This window comes from Acinonyx jubatus, chromosome C2, assembly GCF_027475565.1.
Source record: "Acinonyx jubatus isolate Ajub_Pintada_27869175 chromosome C2, VMU_Ajub_asm_v1.0, whole genome shotgun sequence".
Classification (NCBI taxonomy): Eukaryota; Metazoa; Chordata; class Mammalia; order Carnivora; family Felidae; genus Acinonyx; species Acinonyx jubatus.
In genome coordinates, this window is record NC_069384.1 from 82,044,638 (window position 1) to 82,069,558 (window position 24,921).

General features: G+C 43.6%; 1 protein-coding gene across 12 annotated transcripts in view; it reads left to right on the forward strand.

Moving 5' to 3' along the window:
• ABCC5 (ATP binding cassette subfamily C member 5) overlaps positions 1–24,921 on the forward strand; it is an 88,414-nt gene that overhangs the window by 34,657 nt on the left and 28,836 nt on the right. For 4 of the 12 annotated variants that reach the window (XM_027061328.2, XM_015063583.3, XM_053221147.1 and 1 more), the window contains exons 6-16: positions 4,165–4,398; positions 4,558–4,731; positions 5,508–5,655; positions 8,575–8,723; positions 9,118–9,225; positions 13,058–13,414; positions 16,426–16,497; positions 18,655–18,779; positions 18,902–18,974; positions 21,853–22,056; positions 22,906–23,049. In XM_027061328.2, the coding sequence (XP_026917129.1) occupies positions 4,165–4,398; positions 4,558–4,731; positions 5,508–5,655; positions 8,575–8,723; positions 9,118–9,225; positions 13,058–13,414; positions 16,426–16,497; positions 18,655–18,779; positions 18,902–18,974; positions 21,853–22,056; positions 22,906–23,049 (1,788 nt within the window). Of the gene's footprint in view, positions 1–1,717; positions 3,400–3,679; positions 3,722–4,164; positions 4,399–4,557; positions 4,732–5,507; positions 5,656–8,574; positions 8,724–9,117; positions 9,226–13,057; positions 13,415–16,425; positions 16,498–18,654; positions 18,780–18,901; positions 18,975–21,852; positions 22,057–22,905; positions 23,050–23,119; positions 24,763–24,921 lie in introns of those variants that run through there. The other 8 variants (XM_027061332.2, XM_053221150.1, XM_027061331.2 and 5 more) reach the window with 6 other exon arrangements.

Consider the following 24,921-nt stretch of genomic DNA (forward strand, 5'->3'; position numbering starts at 1 on the left):
TTCATGGTTTTGGTAAGTATATGCCTAAGATGCATGGTGATTAGGTAAAACTAATTTGCAGTTTTTCTGTGTTTTTTTTTTTTTGTCATTATTGTTGTTTGTTTGGTTTTTGGTTTTTGGTTTTTTTTTTAATGTTTGATGCCTTTTTAAAAGTTCTGATCTCTTTTCTGAAGCAGAGAACACTACTTTCCTGGTATTAGGTTTCTATATTAATTGACCAACTAACACACTTTTGTATAAGTTTTAAGTAAGAGAGACCATGTACCTGAATATTATGTTATTGACCAAAATGGCAAACATGTTCATAGGACCAGCTTCCCCCAAGAAGAGCTTCTGTCATTGTTTCACTACAGGGCTGGTGGCTGCTCTGGATCTTCTGTGGAATTCCTTGAGCTGGATAGCACAGTATACAGGCTTTCATGATTCCATTTGGCCAGTGCAAGAAGTTCATTGGCTCCCCCCCATACAAAAAAAAAAAAAGAAAAAAAGAAAGAAAGAAAAAAGAAAAGAAAAGAAAGGAAGAAAGGGAAGAAATTCCATAGATTACTGCAATTTTAAGTTTTTATTTGGGGAAAAAAAAGCTACCTATGCATGTTCAGTTTGGGGCCTACAGTCACTCCCTTGAGCATCTGCATATTCCTTAATCTCTCTTTTAAGGCACTGCGTACTGGATTGCTAACTCTAGTAAACTCTTCTAGATGCCAGGGAACACTGAGAGCCTTCCTTTAATAGGAAAACTGCTGCACGCTTTTCCTTCTCTCTACCCTCTTGGGGAAGAGCAACTTAAGGCCTGTGTTATTTCATGTGATTCCATCCTAGAACAATTGAGAAAGCAATGGTCCCACCCGTAGTCTATCTAAGTGATAAAAAGATTTAAAACTATAAGCAAAGCAAACTTCTTTTTTTTTTTTTTTTTTTTTTTTGGAGCTCCAGTTCTTATAAAATTTTTTTTTAATTGGAAATTGAAGAATCAGGCTGGTTTTGAAATTAGTACTAGCAATGAGCATACCTTCTGTTCTGTGGATTTAAATCCTTTCGAAGAACATCCATTTTAGATTTTTGGACATTTTCTAATGTGGCACGACTTTCAAACTGGCTCAGTCTGTTCTTCTAGAAATCTATGTAAGAACCGACTCCCCAAATATGGGGATATTTCTGATCTCCTCTCAGGCCTCACTGAACCTTGGTAGCCACATGCAGAATATATGAAACAATGAAGTTAATGTGTGTGTATGTTTTTTAACTGGCTGGACGTTTGTACATCGAGATGATCCAAGGTTTCAGTGATGCCGGTGGACCAGAGCTCTGTGCAGAGTGTCCAAAGGTCACAGTAGTGTTAACGGAGTAGCAGAACGTATATGGGTATGGTCCTGACCTAACATGAGTGGCCAGACTTGCTAAGGTCTTGCTAAAGTTGTGACCTCCTTGGATTCAAACAATTTAAAAAGACCAGGCCTGACCTATGATTTTTTTGTGTAAAGAATTAGCATCCACCCTGTAGATCTGCAAGAGAAGACTACCTCCTGCAGCACTACATCTCGGTGAATGCTAACTCTGCTCCAGGGCCTTTTGGGGAAAGGGCAGTGAATAGCCTCTAGAGAGGTAAGTTTCCCACCCTCCCCACCTCTCCCCAGCTGCAGCTTGCTTGGTGCTGTCAGGATCTGGATTTGGGGGGAGTCTCTCTGTAGTGGAACCAGTGACAGAAGCTGTTCTTTAGAATTTTCAGGATGGCTGTATTCTGCGGTCAGAATGAGAGAGTCAAGCTGGGCAGAATCTCTCGCCAAGAGTTCAGGTAAGGTAATGTTTATTCACTGGGAATGCTTTCCACAGCCAGACAGCTATTCTGACAATCTCGAGTTTTCCTCCCAGTTTGTTTGCATTTAAATGATAAGTTTGTAACTTTTTAAAACTAAATTTTGGTTGGATTTTTCATGAAAAACCTTTTTTTCTTTATCCCATGCAAAATGGTTTGAAATGTAATTGTTTTTTTTTTTTTTGTTTGTTTCTTTTTTTAAACCCTGTGTGTTGGAAATTCTTTAATCTGCTGTTCCCTCTTTCCCCCCACCCTCTGAAAGTTTTACATAATGTAAGCCTTCATTATGTCTTTGACTTTCCCCCGGCTCCTCACCTCCGGGAGGTACTAATGCTATTGCCCGGTGCTGAAAGATGGCACTGTAAAGGTATGGGAAGGAAGGAACCCCAAACTACAACCTGCTGTCCTTTCACGCCTTCCTTTGGAGACTGTTCCATCAGTGCCGAGGTGTGTGAGAAAATGCTTTACTGCATCGCCATCTTACTGAGTTGCTTCACGTGAGGAAAAATGGGGTTTTGACCCTGCCACTCAGTGACTCAGTTCCACATTTTGGATTGCATACTGGAAAAGAAGCCAATCTTCTTGCTAGTAAACCAACAACCCAGCTGTATGCAGTGGTGACCCAAACAATGGATATAAACCTAAAAATCTGAGGGAGGGGAGAGGTGGAATACAATAGTGCTTGGAATCTGAAATCTCATTTATTTGATCAGGTTATTTGCCGACACTTGACAGAAATCTGATTGGTGGGGATCTCTTAGGATCTAGTGGACATCTGGTATTAATTTCCTTTCAGGAAAAATGAGAAATGCCAGTTAACCAGAGAGCGTCTGGGTTCTGGAATTCAGTATTAGCCGCCTCAGGACAATTGTGTCTGGCCTCCATTTTTGTCTGTCATTCAGAGCTGGCTTCCATCTACAGTACCTTTTGCTATAAGGATCCGGGGTAGTTGGGTGGATGGGTTTCTCATTAATTTTTTTTTTTCTTCCTTCAGGGTGGGGGATTGGTTTGGCTTTCTTTTGTCGTGGCTTGTTTTCTTTCATTTTTGGCAAGATCGATTTTAGCTGCAAGGACTTGAAAAGACTCTGAAGGATCCCACCAGTTTTTCCTTGAGGCCTAGATTTTTGTATTCTGTCCTGAACAGAAGTCATTCATCACAGCCTGCTGAACCAATAGCGCCAGTGATTTTAAGCAGAGTTACCTCTTTGGGGAGTTTTTAGTTTTTTGTTTTTTTGTTTTTTAATTCTCTTTCCTTAGCAGCAAGGTCTTATTCCTGGAGAATCTCCTCCACTGCAGCCTCCCTGCAGCTTCAGGAGCCTTAATCGATTAAGTGCTGTCAGCTTGATGTACTACTCCGGACTCTGGAAACAGATATCGGTTCTATTCTGTATTTCCACTGTGTGTAGCTAAAACAACAGTCGGAGGCCCGATGACCTGTTAGACGGCTAGCCTTGTATAACTCGACTCTGTATGTTCCCATGTATGTTACCGCAATGCTCCTCCTGTTGTACAGTGTCTGTGAGATGCTCTTTGAAGATGGTACTTTTTTTTTTTTTTCATTTTCAATAAAAGTACATTACCTCCCACTTCCTGGTATTTAATCCTGTTGCTGAATGTGCCTTGTGTGAGTGTGTGCTCCGGCGTTGCAGGACCTCAGAGCTGGAGGTGGCACTCGGTGGTTCTTGGGGGCTGGCTGCCTTCCCTCACTGCAGGTGGTGTTAGACATATACTACCTGAGGTAACATGTTTTTGTTTTTGGGAGGGAGTGGGGAGTGGGGAGGGTCCATGGGAGGGTTTCTGGATTTTGGATAGTCTGCTTTGTTTGCTGTCTTCTGTACTATTAAACTGCCGATGTTTATTTTCAGGAATGTTTTGCAAATGCACTTCTCACTCTTCCCCAGTCCAACTGTAGGTACACTGTTCCTTTTTATCAAATAAGCACGTTTGAAACGATCCAAAAAAAAAAAAAAGGTCTTAATTTCATTTAAAGAAATGTATCAGTGTGTGGAGATACTGGAGTAAGGTCAAATAGATACTTTTTAATGACCGTGTGTTTAGAATTAATTTCAGCTCATGGACAGGTTTATGTTACATTAGAAAGAGTAACGGTTTTGGTGGTGTCCTGAAGGAAGAAAATTTCAGATTAGACATACCTCCTGCGAAATGCCCTGAGTAAATACCCGCAGGCCACGTAGTCCGTAAGATTTGGTCCTTCAAGGTCTTTCTCTGCTTATGTACGTACGTACCACTGCACAGTGGAGCTGCTTCCTCTTTCTAACTTAACATAAAACTGTGGCGTGATGTGTGGGTGCTGTGGAGATGTTGACAGTGGGGTGTGTTTCTCCCTGTAGGCCTTCGTGGTGAAACACCTCTTGGAATACACCCAGGTCACAGACTCTAACCTCCGGTACAGCTTGCTCTTAGTCCTGGGCCTCCTCCTGACGGAAGTCGTGCGCTCCTGGTCACTTGCACTGACTTGGGCATTGAATTACCGAACTGGCGTCCGCTTGCGAGGGGCCATCCTAACCATGGCATTTAAGAAGATCCTTAAATTAAAGAACATTAAAGAGAAGTCTGTGGGGGAGGTGAGTACAGGGTGTTTGCTTCAGGGCAGAGGGAAAGCTCCCAGCTTGAGCTCTTTCTTTCCGTTGGATCTCTGTTTGTCCTGCCTCTTCCTCCTGAGACGAGTGGCTGAGTGGCCAGCATCCTCGCGGGGTCCTCTCATTGCTCTCTATGTCTCGTAGCTCATCAACATGTGCTCCAATGACGGGCAGAGGATGTTTGAGGCAGCCGCCGTTGGCAGCTTGTTGGCTGGAGGACCCATTGTTGCCATCTTAGGCATGATTTATAATGTAATTATTCTAGGACCAACAGGCTTCCTAGGATCAGCTGTTTTTATCCTCTTTTACCCAGCAATGGTGAGTAAGACTCCCTCCCGTATTTTAGCAGCTTTTCCTTAAAATGAGTTATTTCCATTAGGTTTTATGTAGTAGGCACCACTGAGGCATCACATCTTTGACCGGAAATTTCCTCAAAGCAGGTACCTGGTTTGGAAAACTCTAAGGTGTCACTTGAATAAAGACCGTGGCTCTTAATGAGATTTAAGAAAGATAATCTGGGTGCCTGGGTGGCTCAGTCATTTACACGTCTGACTCTTGGTTTCGGCTCAGGTCATGATCTCACGGTTCTTGAGTTTGAGCCCCCACATCAGGCTTTGCGCTGGCAGTGAGGAGCCTGCTTGGGATTCTCTCTCTCCTTCTCTCTCTGCCCCTCCTCTGCTCCTGCTCTCTCTCTATTTCTCCTCAAAATAAATAAGTAAACTTAAAAAAAATTACAAAATAAAATAAAAAAGAGAATCTGAGTGAAGGAGGAGGCCTCCAGCTAACACGGGAGTGTTGAGTCTCTTCATCTCGAGTTGATACTAACTGATATGGCTCTTCTGCTTCCCTTTGGTAGCATTCAATATCTGTAATTACCATGAGAACAAATACTTGTCTTAACTTCCTTCCAAGGATGTAAGAATTAAATAATATTTTATTCTAATTTAATAGACCACTTTTATCAAAAAGCAGTACACCTACCTGATGCTCGTTTTATTTATAATAATCTTGAGCAGATTTATTTCCCAGAAAGGCTGGACGGTTCTTAAGTTTGAATAAGCCCTGACTTGGCACAACATTGCTTTTCCTTTCAGATGTTTGTATCCCGGATCACTGCATATTTCAGGAGAAAATGTGTGACCACCACTGATGAACGTGTCCAGAAGATGAATGAAGTCCTCACTTACATTAAATTTATTAAAATGTATGCCTGGGTCAAAGCATTTTCTCAAATTGTACAAAGTGAGTTTAAGATTTTATATGTGCGTTTGGTAGAAGGGCTTTAGTGTCTTAGCTTCCTGAGCACATTAGCTGCTAGGAATCCTAATGTCATAGGATCATAATATCTTATATTCTTATAATATCTTATGATCTTATATTGAAAGGGATCTTAGAGACTTGAACCCATAATCTCTTCTTACACAGGAGGAAATTAAGACCAGAAAATTGTGATTTTTCCCAAGATAACTAAGCCAGTTATGAGTAATTCATTCAGTTTCAAAGCCGCCTATCTATACTGTCATACTGCCCATTATTTTGTGGCCTAGCCATGAAGACATTACAGAAAACAGTATCAAGTGGCTATTGAGGGCTTCGCCCTCCCCTCCCCACCACAGGTGCACGTACACCACAGGTAGTAAGTGAAGTGTAAGATCCTGGGGGAGCAGGAGAAGTGCCGGGCTGGGGGTCAGGACAGCGGGGCTCTGGGTCTAGCTCAGCTCCTCACTCATCGTGGTTTTTGGTTTGTTGTTTTATTTTTATCTTTTCAAACAATTGACTTATGTTGAGTCACAAGGCCTGTCCTGGCCCTATCCTGGTTATCATGATCAGTAAATTCAACACAGAGACTTGTCTAATATTTAAATACCAAATGATGGACCTTAAAAAAGATGATCTTTAGGGGTGCCTGGGTGGCTTAGTCGGTTAAGCATCTAACTTCTGCTCAGGTCATGATCTCACAATTCATGAGTTCGAGCCCTACTTCGGGCCATGTGCTGACAGTGCAGAGCCTGCTTGGGATTCTCTCTCTCCCTCTCTCTCTGCCCTTCTCCTACTTGTGAGTGCTCTCTCTCTCAAAATAATAAACCTTTTTAAAAAGGTGACATTTAAGAAGGATATATTTAAAGGCACTTTGGAGTTGAAAAAAGAAGATGTATTTACATTTAAACTTAAGTATAAAAAATGTGGGCTGTTAATTGACCATCACCTCATAGTGAGCTAACCTGAATACATTACAGTGACAAAAGTTAATGCAATTTTAGGTTGAATAGAAATACAGTGTTCAGAGCAAGGAAGCTATTTTAGTTTTACTGCTTGGTTTCTCGATTAAATCTTCAGGAACATTGTGTCCAGTTCACACGCTTATTTATCAGTGGTCATCAGGAGGAGGTGGCCACTCAGAGGTGTCCAGCAGTGGGTTAGGCAGCTTTGTTAAGTAGTGAATTCATTGCCAATAGAATGGAATAAATGGATGCTAACTGGATATCTGCCAAGCATGTTTTAGGCAAGGTGACTGCCCGCGGTCCTTTCTGGCTCTCTCACTCTGTGGTTTCATAATTTTATTTCTGAGAGTCCACTCTTTCTTCAGCCCCTGACTCTGGTGTCTTTACCTGTGTGTGTTAGTTTGAAAAGAGCATTCTTGCTCATTATGGACTTAGGCAAGTTATACAGTAAATGTGAAAGCAATGAGTTAGATTTGTAAAAATATGACTTAGGAGCTAGCTCTGAGGATAGTTCGCAATGTCTTGGGCAGTGGTAATACCTTTAAGGTCAGTGCAAAGCTTCTCAGAATTGCTTATATGTTTAAAAAAAATAGGGGTGCCTGGGTGGCTAAGTTCGTTAAGCATCCTACTCTTGATTTCGGCTCAGGTCTTGATCTCACATCTCATGGGATTGAGCCCTGAGTCGAGCTCCATGCTGACAGCATGGAGCCTACTTGGGATTCTTTCTTTCTCCGTGTCACTCTACCCCTCCCCTGCTCGCATGCATGCACACTTTCTCCCTCTCTCTCTCTGTCTCAAAAATGAACATTAAAAAACCCTGCATACACAAAACGCACCACTTTGTTGTCATACTTCCTATTCCGTGGTCTTCAGTACTCTAGGGTTGCTCTGTTAATAAAGGTCGCAGTTTTGCAAATATTTAAGAAAAATCATTCTGCCTACCAAAGTTGTATTTCACTCACTTTCTCTCAATCATCCTCACTGCTTTTTGTGTGAAAGCCTTTACCCAGCACTGACATACAGTAGGCACTGTGGTAAACCTGAGTTCTTTTTTAATTCTCCATTACTGTGGTAGTCTTTTCTGTAATTACCTGGGCAGGAAATAAACAACACGCAGGTAAGCAAACAAAACTGCTGATTGCAGATGCAGTTACTCTGCTCATTCCTTTTAGATGTAAGATGTTTGCAAGAAAAATCAGACTAAGGCAGAAGATGATCACTGCACTGATATGTAGGGACTGCTTTCTGTTAGATTTGTTCCTATGACTTGATCCCATTTCAGGCTTGTATACCAGCATTAATGGTAATAATTGATAGTCACGTTGACCTAGGTTTTTATATTATAGGTGCTAAAGAGTTGGGTTTTTTTTTTTTATGCTTATTTATTTATTTATTTATTTATTTTTAAGTGTTTATTTATTTTTGAAAGAGAGAGACAGAGCACAAGCAGGGGAGGGGCAGAGAGAGAGGGAGGAAGACACAGAATCCAAAGCAGGTTCCAGCCTCTGAGCTGTCAGCCCAGAGCCCAACATGGGGCTCAAACCCACAGACTGTGAGATCATGATCTGAGCCAAAGTCAGATGCTCAACTGACTGAGCCAGCCAGACACTCCTTAATGCTTGTTTATTTTTGAGAGAGAGGGAGAGAGAGAGAGCGCGCGCTCATGTGCATGCTAGTGGGGGAGGGGCAAGGAGAGAGGTGGGCAGAGGATCTGAAGCAGGCTCTGCCCAGACAGTAGACAACCCGATGCAGGTCTCGAGCTCATGAACGAACCATGAGACCGTGACCTCAGCGAAAGTTAGACACTTAACCAACTGAGCCACCCAGGCACCCCAAAGAGTTGTTTTAAACCCTGTGTGGCTGAAGACCTACCAAGTCTTTGGTGACAGAGGAGCAAATTGGCTTGCTTTTCAGCAATTGGCTTGCTTTTTATTCTTAGAAATCCGAGAGGAGGAACGTCGGATATTGGAAAAAGCTGGATATTTTCAGAGCATCACTGTTGGTGTAGCTCCCATTGTGATGGTGATTGCCAGCGTGGTGACATTCTCTGTTCACATGACCCTTGGCTTTGACCTGACGGCAGCACAGGTCGGTGAGCCCTCAGGGCTTGGGAAAATTTTAGAAATACCACATATAGAGATACTCTGGTCCTCTTGTTTCTGGATTTGGAGGTGCCCCCAATAATCAGAAGGTATTTTTCTTTTATGTGATTAAGCTGAGAAGTAAGAAGAGTAAAGACTCAGGTCTAAGCACAAATAAAGTTATGGGTTATTTTTAAGTCAACCCAACTTCAGATTTAAATTGTGAAAATACAGATCATCCTTTGGTTCAGATTTACTGAGAATTTTAATTGAAGGTCTCATAAAAGCTCTACCTTTAAAAAAAAGCATATGTGACTCATACCAACTTGACAGTCAAGTTTCAGCCTCCTTTAAACCTGAAAGGAAAGTGATGATGTCTTGTTATTTTTTCCTATTTTCAGGCTTTCACAGTGGTGACTGTCTTCAATTCCATGACTTTTGCTTTGAAAGTAACACCATTCTCTGTAAAATCCCTCTCGGAAGCATCGGTTGCTGTTGACAGATTTAAGGTGAGTGGCTCCCTTCCCCTCCTCCATGTCAGGAGCCATCCCTGGCAAAGCTCACCGCTGCCTTTATTCCAATGGGCCACACAAGCCTGGCTGCACTTGGTTTTTCACCTTTTGGCAAGTTGGTAAGAAAGAGGGTAGTGGAGGAGAGTGAATTAAGGGACGAGACTAGTTACCTTTTCAAGTGAACGTGAAATTTACCTTTTATTGATGACCCACCTAGTTCTGGGCTCCCAGGATTTGTGTTCCCCTTCAGAGCTGAGCCTTTCTTCCTGGCCCTTATATGGGTATATGTCGTAACTTCCTAGGCCTTTCAGTGATTCATACCTGGAAGATCAGAAATGTTATGTGACTGTCAGCTTTTCTTCACCTCAGTCTAGCGTCTACCTCTACCAAAATGCTGTTGTCATTTTGTTTGGTCAATACGCTAAGCCTTTTTTTGATACTTTTTTTCCCTGCCCTGTAGTTGCCACTCATGATGCAGGGAATGCAGTGATATGGGAATAGTCATAAAACGAGACCACGTTGCAAAGTGCAACTAAGGAGATAGCAGGGTTTTTCTGGGGGTGGTTAGTTGATCATGCCTCTGTTGTGTTCTTTGTGCCTTCAGAATAATACAAAGAGATGAGATATGTTGAGGAGGGTAGAGGGATATTTGAAAATCATGGTTAATACTTTTTGAAAAAGGAACAGCACCTGTGTGGGCTGCAATTCCTTGACAATGCCCCTGCGTGGAGTAGCTTCTGGACTCCTGCTAAGCCTTCTTGGCTAGTGAGAATAATGCAAAAGCAATGTTTGTTGCTTGAAGGTTTGAGGCTCAGATGTTTGAGGCATTGATATCCTCATCTTAGATATTCAGGAGAAAACAAATTTGGCATGATGGAGAATATGAAGAATGGAATATAGCTTTCTGTGATTTATTTATATCCTATTTGTTTACAGTTAACAAGGCGAATTTTGTTTGGGCAAGAAAGCCAGTCCTCAAGAATGCATCCCCAGCTCTGTGCCCTCCCTCATTCCAGCCTGGCTGCTAGAAGGCTAAGAGCCAGAGCTATATAAAAGAAATGGTCTAATTATAATCAGAGCTTTATTTTGCCCAATCTACAGTATCTAGTCTTGGAAGAAAGTAAATGTTTTGACCATAAGTTTGTCCCTCTGTCCTTGTTAGTGGATGGATTTGGTAGCATCTTGGATGAAAGAATAAGAGTTTATAGTATAGGTTTGTCCTGCCCATGTTTTTCAAGAGCTTTCTTGTCTTCATTTACTGGTGAGGACTTGGTATTAGCAGGTGGCTTTTCACATCATAGCTCCTTCCTCTATCCAGGGAACTTCAGAGTTAATAATAGAAGCAAAATCACTCACAGCTGTATTATATGCCCCATGAGACTTCAGTTCCATTCTGTCTTATTCTTCTTAGCAGTCTCCTCCAGCCCTTCCTCTCTCTCACCCTTCCCTTACCCCTCCTTCTCCTCCTTCCAGGAGGATGATAACATGTAGAAAGGCAGTAAGAAGCCACCCTGTGACTTTTCTGATAAGATAGTCATCAGTATAGGGTTGCCAGTTTTAGCAAATGAAAAGACAAGACACCCAGTTAGTTAATGACTGCGTGGGACATGCTTATACTATAAAATTACTCAATGGTTGTATAGAGCCAAAATTTAACTAGGTGTCCTATATTTTATCTGGCGACCCTCTGTCCCCTCTTCTGCTCAATAGATACATTCCAAGTGAATGAGGGTTGTGTTTTGATACTGTCCTATGATAAAGTTGAGGTTTATGGGTTTGGTGTTTTGTTTTGTTTTGTTTTTTTAATGTTTATTTATTTATTTTGAGAGAGAGCACATGTGCAAGGGAAGGGCAGAGGGAGAAGGAGAGAATCCCAAGCAGGCTCCGCACCTGCAGCACAGACCCCAACACCAGGTTTGATCTCATGAACTGTGAGATCATGACCTGAGCTGAAATCAAGAGTCAGACGTTCAACTGACTGAGCCACCCAGGCACCCCGAGGTCTATGGTTTATGTACCTCTAAGAGTCTGTTGTCCTGGTAGGTGCCAGTTCAGATAGATATAAATTCAAGTGTTATGAGGCCCTTGTGTGCCTCAGCATGTCTCAGGAGGAGGCAGGCTGCAGGGAGCCCATGGGAAGGAGATGTGGGGAAGGAGCTGTGCAAACTAGAGGCAAAGGCTTATTTTTTTAATCGTCCTTTGAGGCCTGAAAGAGCCTTTTAATATTTCCTTAGGGGAGAGCAATGGTGGGAGATCTGTCAGCATATGGGTGTACTCTGTGAAGGTGGTCAAGATATTTGGCATGTTGTTCTTAGTTCAGTCTTTCTAGAAGGCTCTGAACAAATGAAACCAACAGCTGTCTTTGGAAATTAAACCTAAGGTTGATCAAGAGTGAAGACTATCGAGGATATTTAGAACCATGACACTTCTGGGAAGATTGGAGATTAGGAATGGATAGGAGGTGTTGGAATCAAAGGAAGGAAAAGAGGAAGCTACACGTTTAAGATCCAGGGGAAAGGGCTCGCTCTAAGGGAAGGGGATTATATGTTACATTTAATAACACCGGCAAAAGGGTGCCTGGGTAGCTCGGTCAATTAAGCATCTGACTCTTGATTTCAGCTCAGTTCATATGATCTCACAGCTTTGTGAGTTTGACCCTGCGTTGAGCTCTGTGCTGACAGTGTGGAGCCTGCTTGGGATTCTCTCTCTTTCTCTGCCCCTCCCCCCACTCTTTCTCTGTCTCTTTCAAAATAAATTAATTAATTAAAAAAAATACCCACAAACTTTAAAATAGTTGGGGGTTCTCAGTAAATAAGCAGAATCCTGACCCTGAAAGTCACCTTTTTCTCTAAAGGTGCTTTCTTTCTTTGTAATGTTTAACCTTTTTTTATTAAAAAAATTATTTTTATCATATTGGAAATCCAACTGGGATAGCATTCTGTGATCTCCAGTTTAAGAGAGCTGTCAGAAGTGGATTCAAAATCATGGGCACATATAAGGTTTATTGCAGTTAGTATTTTGAATCTAATTTCAGAAACACTCAGCTTTTCAATCATTCCTCTTTTCTTCCCCTAGCATAACTCAGAGGGTCTCTGGGAATAAGTGGGAGGAAAATCTTGTTGTTTCCCAAGGATGTTTCTGAGGGAGGAGATAGCCTTCACTTCCTCCCAAGTCTGTTCCTTTGGTTGTTTGAATCCTCTCAAGTTTCTAGGCAGGATTTTGAAGACATGAGAACTTGTTGCCAAGAAGAGGCATTCTGCCTGTGATATAGGCTTAGGTACTCCCTTCCGACCCATCAAGCTAGGCGTGGTCGTGATCTCAGCTCCCTCTTCCCGCCAGACATGAGCCATGTTGTAGGTGAGGGAAGAACATAGGCTTTGAGGTTCCACAGGAGTGTTCTGGAAGGGAAACAGAGTGATGAGGGTCTGTCTGTTCAGGAGAGAAGCATGCCCTTTGGTTTTTCTGCTTGCATTTTACTACCTGCTGTTTGGCAAGTCATGGGTGAGAACGAGGGGCTGTAGACAGGTTAGTTAATTGTGCTTTGGCCACGATAGATTGGTGGAAAGGAAAAGGTAGGTTAGGATGTGATTGGCAGTGTGGAGCGCTGGGCCATTGAGACGGCTGCTGTCCCTTCTGAGGGTGTCCCCACACCCCTGTGACCTCTCGATGGGCCTGAGGCTGGGCTACACTAATGAGATACCTTTTGCCCTTCAGCTTCCTTCCACTGTATAGCCTGATGTGTTTTGCTACGTGAGTGTGCGCCCTAGGCTTGTCCCCCTGGTCTTGATCCAGTGTCTCATCTTTGCACCTCTCTCACAACTCCTATCAGAGTTTGTTTCTGATGGAAGAGGTTCACATGATAAAGAAAAAACCAGCCAGCCCTCACATCAAGATAGAGGTGAGAAATGCCACCTTGGCATGGGACTCCTCCCACTGCAGTGTCCAGAACTCACCCAAGCTGACCCCCAAAACGAAAAAAGACAAGAGGGCTGCCAGGGGCAAGAAAGAGAAGGTGAGACAGCTGCAGCGCACTGAGCAGCAGGCGGTACTGGCAGAGCAGAAAGGCCACCTCCTCCTGGACAGCGACGAGAGGCCCAGTCCTGAGGAGGAGGAGGGCAAGCACATCCACCTGGGGATCCTCCGCTTGCAGAGGACCCTGTACAACATCGACCTGGAGATCGAAGAGGTAAGCCCTCCGCCTCCCCCGTTCCCCACCTGCACTCCATCCATCTGCAGGTGTCTGCGGGTGTCTCTTCCGGCCGGAGTAGGCAGCTGCTTTCCTTATAGCAAAGTCCTCTGTGGCTGGGGACTCATTTTGAGCTAAAGAGCAAATCTGGCCAGCTCCAACTCTACAAAGGCATATTTAGGCATCTAACAATAGAAATTAATATCAACTGATCTCATGAGATGCTCATTTACAAGCAAGGAAATGAAGCATTCAAGTGGATTTTCCAAGATCTTGCTCTGAATAGATTCTAGTTGTTAGAGTTGTGTGTGAGCTGTAATAATTATTTCTGGTTATTATAACTCTGGGTGAGCTTCTCATTACCACCAAGCTGTGCATAGCACAGAACCTGGCCCATAGGAAGAACTCTCAGTGCTACTATTAGTGACAAATCTATTGTAATTTTTTATCTATTTGTATACCCTTACGGAAGTATAATTAACAACCAATGTTAAATTAGTTTCAGGCGTACAATGTATTGATTCTGTAATTGTTTATTTTTAATGTAAATGAAGGATCATTATGGTGTATGATGTCACAGCCCAGGTAGCACAGGACTAGAGTCTCTCAGAGCGGTTCCTGCACAGAGTGGCTGGAACAGACTCCACTTCAGGGCTCTGCAAATACAGTCTATGACTGGTTCCCACCAGCACCATATTGAAGGGTGAACCATTTAGAGGGTCTGAGATGTGTGTGTGTGTGTGTGTGTGTGTGTGTGTGTGTGTGTATGTGTATGTACATACATACATATATATACACATACATACATTCATCAGCCATTTTTTTGAGTGCCAGCCTTCTGCCAGACACTGTTTTGGGGCTGGGGCTATAGCAGTGGAAAACCAAACCAACAAAAGTCCCTGTGCTCTTGGAACTTATGTTTTAGTGGGCAAAGACAGATAATAAACAAGTAAAATATATGGTATGTCAGGTGGTGATAAAGGCTGTGTGAGGAAGATTATGAATGCTGGGGCCTGGAGCAGGTGTGGTTACGATTTTAACAGCCTGCCTGAGGGAAGGCCTCATTTAAAAACTAATATATGAGCAAAAGGCAGGAGGGAGGTGACGGACTGAGCCATATGGATATCTGGAGGAAGAAGAACATTCCAGGCAGAAGGAACAGAAGCACAAAGGCCCTGAGTCTGCAGTGTACTGAGTGGCACAGGAGAAAATAGTAGATGCTGAGGGCAGAGAGGCAGCTGGGGTGTCTGAGCCTCCTTACAGGACTTTGGCTTTACTCTGAGTGGGAGAGAATCCATTGGAGGCTTTGGAGAAGAATGATATGATCTGACTCATGTATGAAGAGAAATATTTTAGCCTCTGGAGTCAAAAGAGTGTGTAGGGGAACAAGAAAGGAGACCAGTTAACCCAGAAGTGTCTCTTGGACCAGGGGTGGTGATGAGACTTTACCTACATAACTGGAGGTGGGGAACAGTGGGTTTTAATGCAGTGTGTATCAAAGTCAGCCACCGACTAACATATGCTACACAGACCCAGAGATAGACTCTAAGAACAAAAAGCTCCCAGCTCTTGAAAGATATAAACAAGAGCAGGAGATGGTCCTTAGTGAAAACATCTGAAACCACTAGTGTAGTTTATCACTGGAGGCCACTGACATCAGTTCTTTACTTCAGTTAACTCTTGACAACAGACTTCTCACTTAATAATGATTTTGATTAGTGCGGCAGCTCTGTTACATTTCCAAACAGCCCTATTAGAGGATTACTCCTCATATTCAGCTGAAATGTACTCTTCTACTTTCTTTTGATCTTCATTCTGCCCTTTTAGAGCCCACATTCACATGACAGACCTTTAGCTATTTGGAGAGGGATACCTTAATTCTTCCGGCCCCCCTCTTCAGGGAGGGGAAGGGAAGTTAGTGTTTGTCTGCACCCCGGGCGTGCACTTCCTTGTTGATATCTCTGTTAGTCGCCATATAGTCTTGGGAACAGGGTTTTGTTTGCGTAAACCTAAGTGACTTGAGCAGAGATTGAACCCGTGACTTGGTCTCCTCATGACCACTAGGCTGTAATCTTTCAAACTCCAGGACAGCGTCAAAAACTTTGTCCAACATACTTTGTCCGAGACAAAGATACTTTGGTTGTACAAAGTACTTGGTTCTACAAAGTTAACGCCTTTCCTCCAGTTGCTCAAAGCCTAGTGAGAGACAGACGGTGTTAGTGTAAGTAACCAGACGTCGATCACACACTTGGCAGGTTCTAATGGAGCTGGGGTTCACAGCGAGACCTGTCTGCCTCCAGAATCCCTGTTCTTCTACATACCACTCTTCTTTCCTTTGCTGCGAGGCTTGAGCCGATGCAGGGTTGCTAAATAAGTGACCTTTTCAAAATCACCAGTCTGCCCTTGAAAACTTTTAGCACCACCTGTCAAGAGAACTCATTATTTTGCCTGAGGATATTCAGTTCATCACGGGCTTTTTTTCCCCCATTTTTAAGTGGGATTGATGATATCAATATTCTTCAGATTCTTGGAAATGTTTTGTAGAAAAATGGAAACAACAGTGCACATAGTTTTTATTGAAAATAATTTATAGACCCTAGAGGAAAAAAATCGTATAAAATGAAAATCAACAAAATAATTTTTTAAGAGTCCTGCCCTTATTTCCAAAAACAACAGCAAAAATAATCAAAAAACATGGGTTGCCAAAAAAAGTAGGAAAGAGGCTGAGCCTTTCTAAAAGTGATGTGGGAGACCTTCATGTGTGCGGCATATTTAATTTTTCTAAAAGGCTTACACATCTGTTACCTCCGTGTATCCCCACAGAAACCCTAAGAAGTAGGTGGCTGACAGGGAGGAAACAGAGGTAAGTGACACGCAGAGTCATCAGGATGATAGTTCCCATATTGTTGGCCTGTCGTTAATGTCTTTTTCCTTGAAGAAATCAGCAGTCCCTAGAGATAAGTGGTCAGTGGTCCTGTAATGACCCTCCTTTCTCTGTGTGCTTTGTGCAGGGTAAACTGGTTGGAATCTGTGGCAGTGTGGGAAGTGGAAAAACCTCTCTCATTTCAGCCATTTTAGGCCAGGTAATATTTTGTTATTGTCCTTGGCATTTTCTGCTTCTTTCTCTGGAATTGGCTTAACAAGAGTCTTGGGGAAAATAAACTACTTTTCTCGAAGAGAGGAAAGGCAGAAACAAAATGAACCCTTGGTCTGCGTTATGCCCCCTGCCCCCACCCCCACATTTCCACCCCTTAACGGTGTTGCATCTGGAAGCGGGCTCAGTGCACGCCTGACGAATGACTGGTTGATGTCTAGCTGGAGTCCTCTATTTCTCCTGCCTTCTTTTACTCGGCATGTATTTATTAAGTGGCATATGATGCCAGATGGTGTGTTGGGAGATGTCAGATATAAGAAGTGAACAAACCCCATACTGCCCACAAGCTGAAGAAGCTGGGCGGACCAGCCTTACCGGGCTCCCTGTCAGAGAGATTGATATCAGGATTTGATCTAGAAGCAAAGCCGCACTCCTTTTTCAACCTAACTGTGGAAAGAATTATGCCCTCAAGGAGCTGGTGGTCTAGTTGAGGAGCTATGCCTTCCAGACCCACAAGCATAGCCCAGGGCAGAGAGTTAATGGTTTACCGAGAGGCCAGCCCAGGGCTGTCAGGGGCAAAGGTCATCCAGCTAAGGCAAATTATCTTTTACTGTGTTTTAAAACCAAATAATAGGGAAAAAACACAAGGTGCTTCCACCTGCTTTTAATCTTGAATTGAATCAGCTTGACTTACAAGGTTGAGATAAGGATAAACTTGAGCTTATTCTGACCCGCAGGTGGATGAGGTCCAATGAGTCATTTATCCATATTGAGGAGATTAAACTCATGTGAGATGGAGTTGGGGAAGAGTGTTTTGTAGCTTCCAATTATAGAATATTTTGTCTTGTTGAGTGTCACTGTCACAGTTGGTAGAGTGTGGCTCTCCTCGAGAGCCGTGGTACCTAGTGTGGTCTGAGGAAGGCTGCGTTCACATCATCTGGAATGACAACCCTCTCACCCCTCTGCTGTATGAGACTCTACTGATTAGGCTCAGCCCTTGGTCTTTGTAAAAAGCCAAAACCTCTCCTAGATGTTCTGATAACTTAGGGGTCAGATTTAAGGGTCAATGATGAGAGACACAGAGGAAATGAAGGGGGCAGGGGGCAGTGGTGTTGAGTGGGTGGTGGTTAGGTTGAAAGCAGAGTGGGGCTTTGCTTTTAGACCAAATCTCTGACAGCGATCTCTTTGACAGGGAGGCTGGTAAAGCTGGTGGCCCTGGCTTCTTTGGAGTTGAACTCTGTGTTGGCAGTCTGCAGTGTGGGTGTGGAGTTTCTGCGGTAGACCCTCCGTGGGTTTCGGAACACTTTGGGTGCATAGCGGCATGCTTACCAGTTTCTGGGCAGTTAATACCACTGTTATGGTCTGTGGTGGGTGCACCTCTCTCCATACACTGTCTGCTAACAGTGTTTGAGAGGACAAGCTTCGATGTGCAGGCTGGCTAATGAACCTTTGTTTCAAGCTATAACATCCCTAACTCAAGACAGATGTCTACTGCCAGTCCCAAAAGGAACCCCGAAAGAGGATAAAATGGATAAATCATATCAATCACTGTGAGTGAAAACACAACTCGAAACACATGGCTCATCATGCAGTGCCTTCGTGTTGAACGAGAGGGTCCATCCTCATCGTATGGATACTCTGCAATACTAGTTCATGTCTAACAAATTTTTTTCCTTTTGGTCCTCATTTTACAGAAGCAGCTGGTTTAGCCAACAGCCTGGAGTAATTAATTTTATAGATGAATTGGCCTGCCCCGGTCTTGAGGCAGGGACTAGCTCTAAATCCTTACAGCATCCTCCCCAGGGGAATTCTGAAAGGACCTTCCACTCTAGTGCTTCCCTTAGTTAAAACAGTTTGCAGTTAGGGAGACAGGATATCGAGTAGCTTATGGGTTGCTGAATGAAGTGTTTGTTCATTCAGGTCATGGGTTATGCTGGGTTCCCATCACACATAAGCAAGGAGAACTTTGATTTTCTTTGCTGCTGTAGCTCTCTCTGTGGAACAAAGGTGAGGTCTGGATTTGGGTCCAAAAGCATCCAGGAAGATTGCCAAAACTTTGAACTCCATTGTGCAATGTGGGGGGTTCTGTTGGCTTAGGGTGGTGTTTTTGCATCATGATGCCATTGGATGGTGTCTGTCTCCCTAGATGACACTTCTAGAGGGCAGCATTGCAGTCAGTGGAACCTTCGCTTATGTGGCCCAGCAGGCCTGGATCCTCAATGCCACTCTGAGAGACAACATCCTCTTTGGGAAGGAATTTGATGAAGAAAGGCAAGGAATGTTTGGTTTCTCTCATGCTTTCCCATCTTGGCCGTGTGAGACTCAAGGCAGCCCAAGGCAGCAGGCTCTACTCCAAACATGTCCCTGATGCTTAGTCTCTTTATGTCCTTCAGATACAACTCTGTGCTCAACAGCTGCTGCCTGAGGCCTGACCTGGCCATTCTTCCCAACAGTGACCTGACTGAGGTACAGGCCTTCTGCCCCTGTTGGGGCAATGTGTTTAACAGAGAGGATTCTGGAAGATGGGTTGCGGGGCTGTGCCAGAACCATCTACTAGTAATGCATCTTAAATGCAGGAGTACCCACACAGGGAGTTTTGCTTTCATTGAAACTTTATGTTAGGAAAGCATGTGTTCCTTAGGGCGGGGTTATCAACACTACTTGTTTTAAACGTATAAATATTTTATATGTCATTTGAATTTTTTCCCTATCTGCATATCATTTTATTTATTTATTTTTTATTTAAATCCAAGTTAGTTAACATATAGTGTAATAATGGTTTCAGGAGTAGAATTTAGTGATTCATCACTTCCATATAACACCCAGTGCTCATCCCCACAAGTGCCCTCCTTAATGCCCATCGCCCATTTAGCCCATCCCCCCACCTAATACCCCACCAGCAACCCTCAGTTCTCTGTATTTAAGAGTCTGTATGGTTTATCTCCCTCTCTGTTTTTATCTTAGTTTTGCTTCCCTTCTCCTATGTTCATATGTTGCATTTCTCAAATTCCACTTATGAGTGAAATCATATGATATCTTTCTCTGACTTATTTCGCTCAGCATAATACCCTCTAGTTCCATCCACATTGTTGCAAATGGCAAGATTTCATTCTTTTTGTTCACCGAGTAGTATTCCATTGTATATGTATATTATATATACATCTTCTTTACCTGTTCATCAGTCAATGGACATTTGGGCTCTTTCCATATTCTGGGTAGTGCTGCTATAAACATTGGGGTGCATGTGCCCCTTCAAATCAGCATTTTTGTATCTTTTGGATAAATACCTAGTAGTGCAATTGCTGGATCGTGCAATTGTTTGAGGAACCTCCATCCTGTTTTCCAGAGTGGCTGCACCAGTTTCTGTTCTCACCAGCAGTGCCAAAATGGTTCCCCTTTCTCTGCTTCCTCGCTAACATCTGTTGTTGCCTGAGTTGTTAATTTTAGCCATTCTGTATGTCATACAAATTTTAAACAAAATCCTATTGTTGGTTCAGAGTTCATTTTCCACACTATTCATTTAAAAAACCATAAGTCAAGCATGTGCTTGTTGAGCTTCTCTGAACTTCATTCTGCCAACCAGAATCCTGTATATCCTTACTGGTATACAGTCTGCAGAGAGCCCTTTTCAATTAGAAAGAAAGAGCCCTTAGCACAAAGGCCTCTTTCTTTGCCTCTCTGCCCTGGAGCAGTTTGCAGAGGTGAGTCTTTGGAACTGGCTTGTGTCCTTCCCTGTTGATATTTGTCTCCCATGACCTACCCTGGAGGTCTTTGGGGCCTGCACTTTTTTTCATCTGACTTGAGTTAAATCCTTCAAACCAGAATGGTTTCTTTAGTTCACTGGTACTCAAATCTCAGTTCCCAGATTCATAGTGGATCAGCAGCAGCAGTGTTACTGGGAACTTGTTAGCAATGCAGATTCTTACACCTCACCCCACGCCTACTGAATCATAGGCGCAGGGTCCAACCATCTGTTTTAACAAGCCCTGCAGGTGATCTGATACATGCTCAAATTTGAAACCTCTGAATTCAATGAATGGTTTTTTAAGTACAGAGCCAGTTACCATTTGACAATTGATTTATTCACGTGTTCATGTGCCAGCTACATAGACAGAAACGGCTGGGCACTGGGGAATTAAAGCAATAGGAGAATGATCTATACCCTCAAAAAGCTTATAGCTGGGAGGATGAGATACTTGAATAGGCACAAAATAAGCTGATGAAAGAGTCCCCTTTCAAAACTTAAAAAAAATTTTTTTAATTAAAAAAAGAAAAAAGTCACCCCCTTTTTGGGTAGTAGTAGAGAAGAGGGTGGGAGATGTTTCACAGAGGAGAGGATGTCAGAACTGAGCAGATATGGTAACAGAAAAGGCATGACAGTAGTCGTGAGGGTTCAGATACACACGCAATTTAAAATGGCTTAGATCCCAGAGAGTAGAAGAGAGGGTTGGCGGTGGAGCCAGGTGGCAAAGGGCCTGCCTTCTGTGACATGTTTGTTTAGATTTTATTTCTTAGGGCTCTTGAAAAAGAGGTTTTTCTTTTCTTTTAATGTTTATTTATTTATTTATTTATTTTTTCAACGTTTATTTATTTTTGGGACAGAGAGAGACAGAGCATGAACGGGGGAGGGGCAGAGAGAGAGGGAGACACAGAATCAGAAACAGGCTCCAGGCTCTGAGCCATCAGCCCAGAGCCCGACGGGGCTCGAACTCACGGACCGCGAGATCGTGACCTGGCTGAAGTCGGATGCTTAACCGACTGCGCCAACCAGGCGCCCCCCCTTAATGTTTATTTATTTTAGTGAGAGAGAGACAGAGACAGAGAGTGAGCAGGGGAGGAGTAGAGAGAGAGGGAGACACAGAATTTGAGGTAGTCTCCAGGCTCTGAGCTGTCAGCACAGAGCCCAACATGGGGCCTGAACCCACAGACTGTGAGATCATGACCTGAGCTGAAGTCTGACACTTAACTGACCGAGTCACCCAGGCGCCCCTTGAAAGGGAGTTTTAAGCGAGAGTGGGGCATGGTCAGCTTTGTGGTTTGATAAGATCTTTCTGCCCATAGATAATGGATTGGGTTGGTATGTCAAGGGGGAGTGTAAAGCCAGAGGTAGTAAGGTTGAGTAGTAACCAGCTGGTTATGGGAGAGGAAGAGTTGTCTTCCTCTGGGCTGGCTTCCCCGGTTCTGGTGTGGGGCCTGGAGGATCAAGAGTTACAGTTCATCCAGGTGGGGAATTCAGTAGAAGCAGCTGGTATGGATGGAACAGAGGAGCAGTGACTGGGGTGATCACTTAGTAAGGTACTGGACTTGAACTGGAGGTTTCACTATGCTTTCTGGACTCCTGTAGATTGGCGAGCGAGGAGCGAACCTGAGTGGTGGACAGCGCCAAAGGATCAGTCTTGCCCGGGCCTTGTATAGTGACCGGGACATCTACATCCTGGATGATCCCCTCAGTGCCTTAGATGCCCATGTGGGCAACCACATCTTCAACAGTGCTATCCAGAAGCACTTAAAGTCTAAGACAGTTCTGTTTGTTACCCACCAGTTACAGGTATGGAGCATTCTTCCTCAGGCTGCCCACTTGGCTTGGAAAATCAGAAACAGGGAGGTGGGCCTGGTCCAGGTACCTTCACGGGACTCCTTAGAGGTTCCTGGAGTCATCAGTGGTTATTTCCTCAGCAAATAGCTCCTGGCCCAATGTACCAATAAAACTCATTGTACTGGTGTACCAGATGGCCATCTGAATTAGAGATCCTTGGGGCATGTTAGCTTTTGCATGTAAATCAGTAAGTAAAAGGGCTAAGAGGAGTAGGCTAAAACTGGAGTTTGGGTATGAGATACTTTGGAAAGCTTGTGTTAATATCTGTATGCAAGTGGGAACTGTTTAAGGAAAACAAGCTCTTCTCCCTCTGTCATTCCAAGACAAGCAGCCACTTTGGAGAGCAGCTCCAGGATGTTGCCATCTGCTTTGCATATGTCGTCAAGTTTAGGGGGCTAATCCCCCATTCTGCAACAGAAAGTCTGTAATTGTATGCACTTCTGAGTGCAACAAAAGGGTGTGAAGTTTAATGCAAGGCTTATGTGGCTCCATCAGCAGATTTATGCCAAAAATGGGAGATGTTTTTTGAACTACGTCACAAGCCACAATAAACTAAAGCAAGGGTTCTCTCGCTCTTGGTACTATTGACATTTGGGCCCAGAGAGCTCCTGGCCTCTATCCACTAGATAACAGCAGTACCCTGCCCCCAGTTGTGGCAACCAGAAAGGTTTCCAGATATTGCCAGATGTCCCCCGAGAGGCTCCATTGCCTCCAGCTAAGAACCTCTGAACTAAGGTATAGGTATTGAATGTATTTGCACAAATCTCAGCAACACTGTGTTGTCCCTGCCTTTGTCCCCAGTACCTGGCTGATTGTGATGAAGTGATCTTCATGAAAGAGGGCTGTATTACAGAAAGAGGCACCCATGAGGAGCTGATGAATTTAAATGGTGATTATGCTACCATTTTTAATAACCTGTTGCTGGGAGAGACACCCCCAGTTGAGGTAAGATTCTCATGGTGTTTGTGTGTGCCTCCTCTTTTCTAGCAAGGGAGACACGACCATAGTGACTGATGGAGAGATCTCAGCTGAACTCAGTGTCTGTCTTATTGGAAGGGGCCCTATTTTCTGATGACCAGACTGCTGTGCTGGTTCACATACTGTTTCTACTCTAGAAGAGCAGATTTATGTGGCTGGTGAGCCAGTGTCTTCTGCCACTGAGAACTTATTAATAAGGCAATGACAGGGAGATGGATATATGGGCTCAATGTTGTTCAGTCATAACTTAGCTTCATAAACGCGACCAATCCTGATTGAAGCATTATGGAGCTCCTTTTTAAATAAACAAGAAAGAATAAGGAGTGAGGGAAGAGAAATTAAATATTGCATACATTTGAAAATGATCCGTGGTGCTTTGACTGCTGACTTGGCACTCACTAACTCACACCTACTGTGTCCCAATTACTGGATTAGACACATTATAGATGTCATCCCATTTAGTCATTTTAATAGAACTCTGTGGCAAAAGGGGATTATCCCCCACTTTTACAGCTGAGGGAATGGAAGATCTGAAAAGTTAAGCAGCTCACTAACAAGGGGGTGATTTGACTCTACGGTGCTGTTTCTGCCTTGCTACCCTGCCTCCTGTGGCAGCACAGAAAGATGGCAGCTTTCCATGGCTTTACTCCGGGCTCCAAGTTAGGCAAACACCAAAGATGTTGTTTTTCCTTCTTACCAACCTGCTCTCATATTGAACTCCTTATTCTGTGGTCACCTTGGGTCCTGGGGGTGCACTCAGGCTAGCCTAAAAGCAACTTCTTAGCTACCATTTTGATGTCTATGCATGATAAAAGCAGAGTTATTAGGGCCTTTTCTGGGAGTCCTATTTCAGTCTTTGGGTGTCATCCTCTTTGATTTCAGATACAGAACAACTAATTGTTCGTGACCAATGTATTTTAGGCCTCTGGGGATAACTCAAGCATTTCAGAGTGTCACCAGGAACTTCTATAGAGATGCCAGAATCCAGATTTGGATTTTATGATCTCTCCTTATGAGTCTTAGGGTACTTTAGACTCTTCAGAAGTTTTCCTCCTCGCTGTAGACATGGAGGGGAAAATGAGAGGGAGAGAAGTTAAAATAGGAAATGTCTGAGGAATAAAAGAATTTTGAGAGTCAGTGTATTGCAGCAGAGAGAACATACTTCCAATATGTCACTTAACTTTCCTGAGCTTCGGTTTCCTCATCTTTTTTTTTCTTTTTTTTTCTTCAAGTTTATTTATTATTTTCAGAGAGAGAGAGAGAGAGAGAGAGCATACACACAAGCAGGGGAGGTGCAGAGAGAAAGGGATTCCTAAGCAGGCCCCACACTGCCAGCATGGAGCCCGATGTGAGGAGCCCAATGGGGGCTCGAGCTCATGAGCCATGAGATCATGACCTGAGCCAAAACCAAGAGTCAGACGCTTAACCCACTGAGCCACCCAGGTGCCCCTGATGAGTGTTTATATTAAGTCCATTTGTGCCCTATTATGGGCAGTGCTTAGGGCTCGGCCCTGTGAACGTTGGTTATCACCATGAGTCCGACATCCTCTCCATCCCTGAGGGACTCACATTCTCCTAGGAAAGGTCAATGCTCTTATGCTCTTACAGGGAACTGTAATACCAGGTCACATCTACAGCAGCATGCCTGGGAGAACAAGTGCCTGGGAGAACAGGGGAGGGGTAAGCTCTCTTCTGGAGGAGTCTAAGTTGCCTCAGGGAGGATATAAGATTTGAATCCCTCTGAATGGGAACAACTAACTGAGTTGGGATGAGGGGAGAGGCATTCCAAGTGAAGAACCCTTGTGGACAAAGGTCCAGAAGTAGAGAATGGCAGTGTGG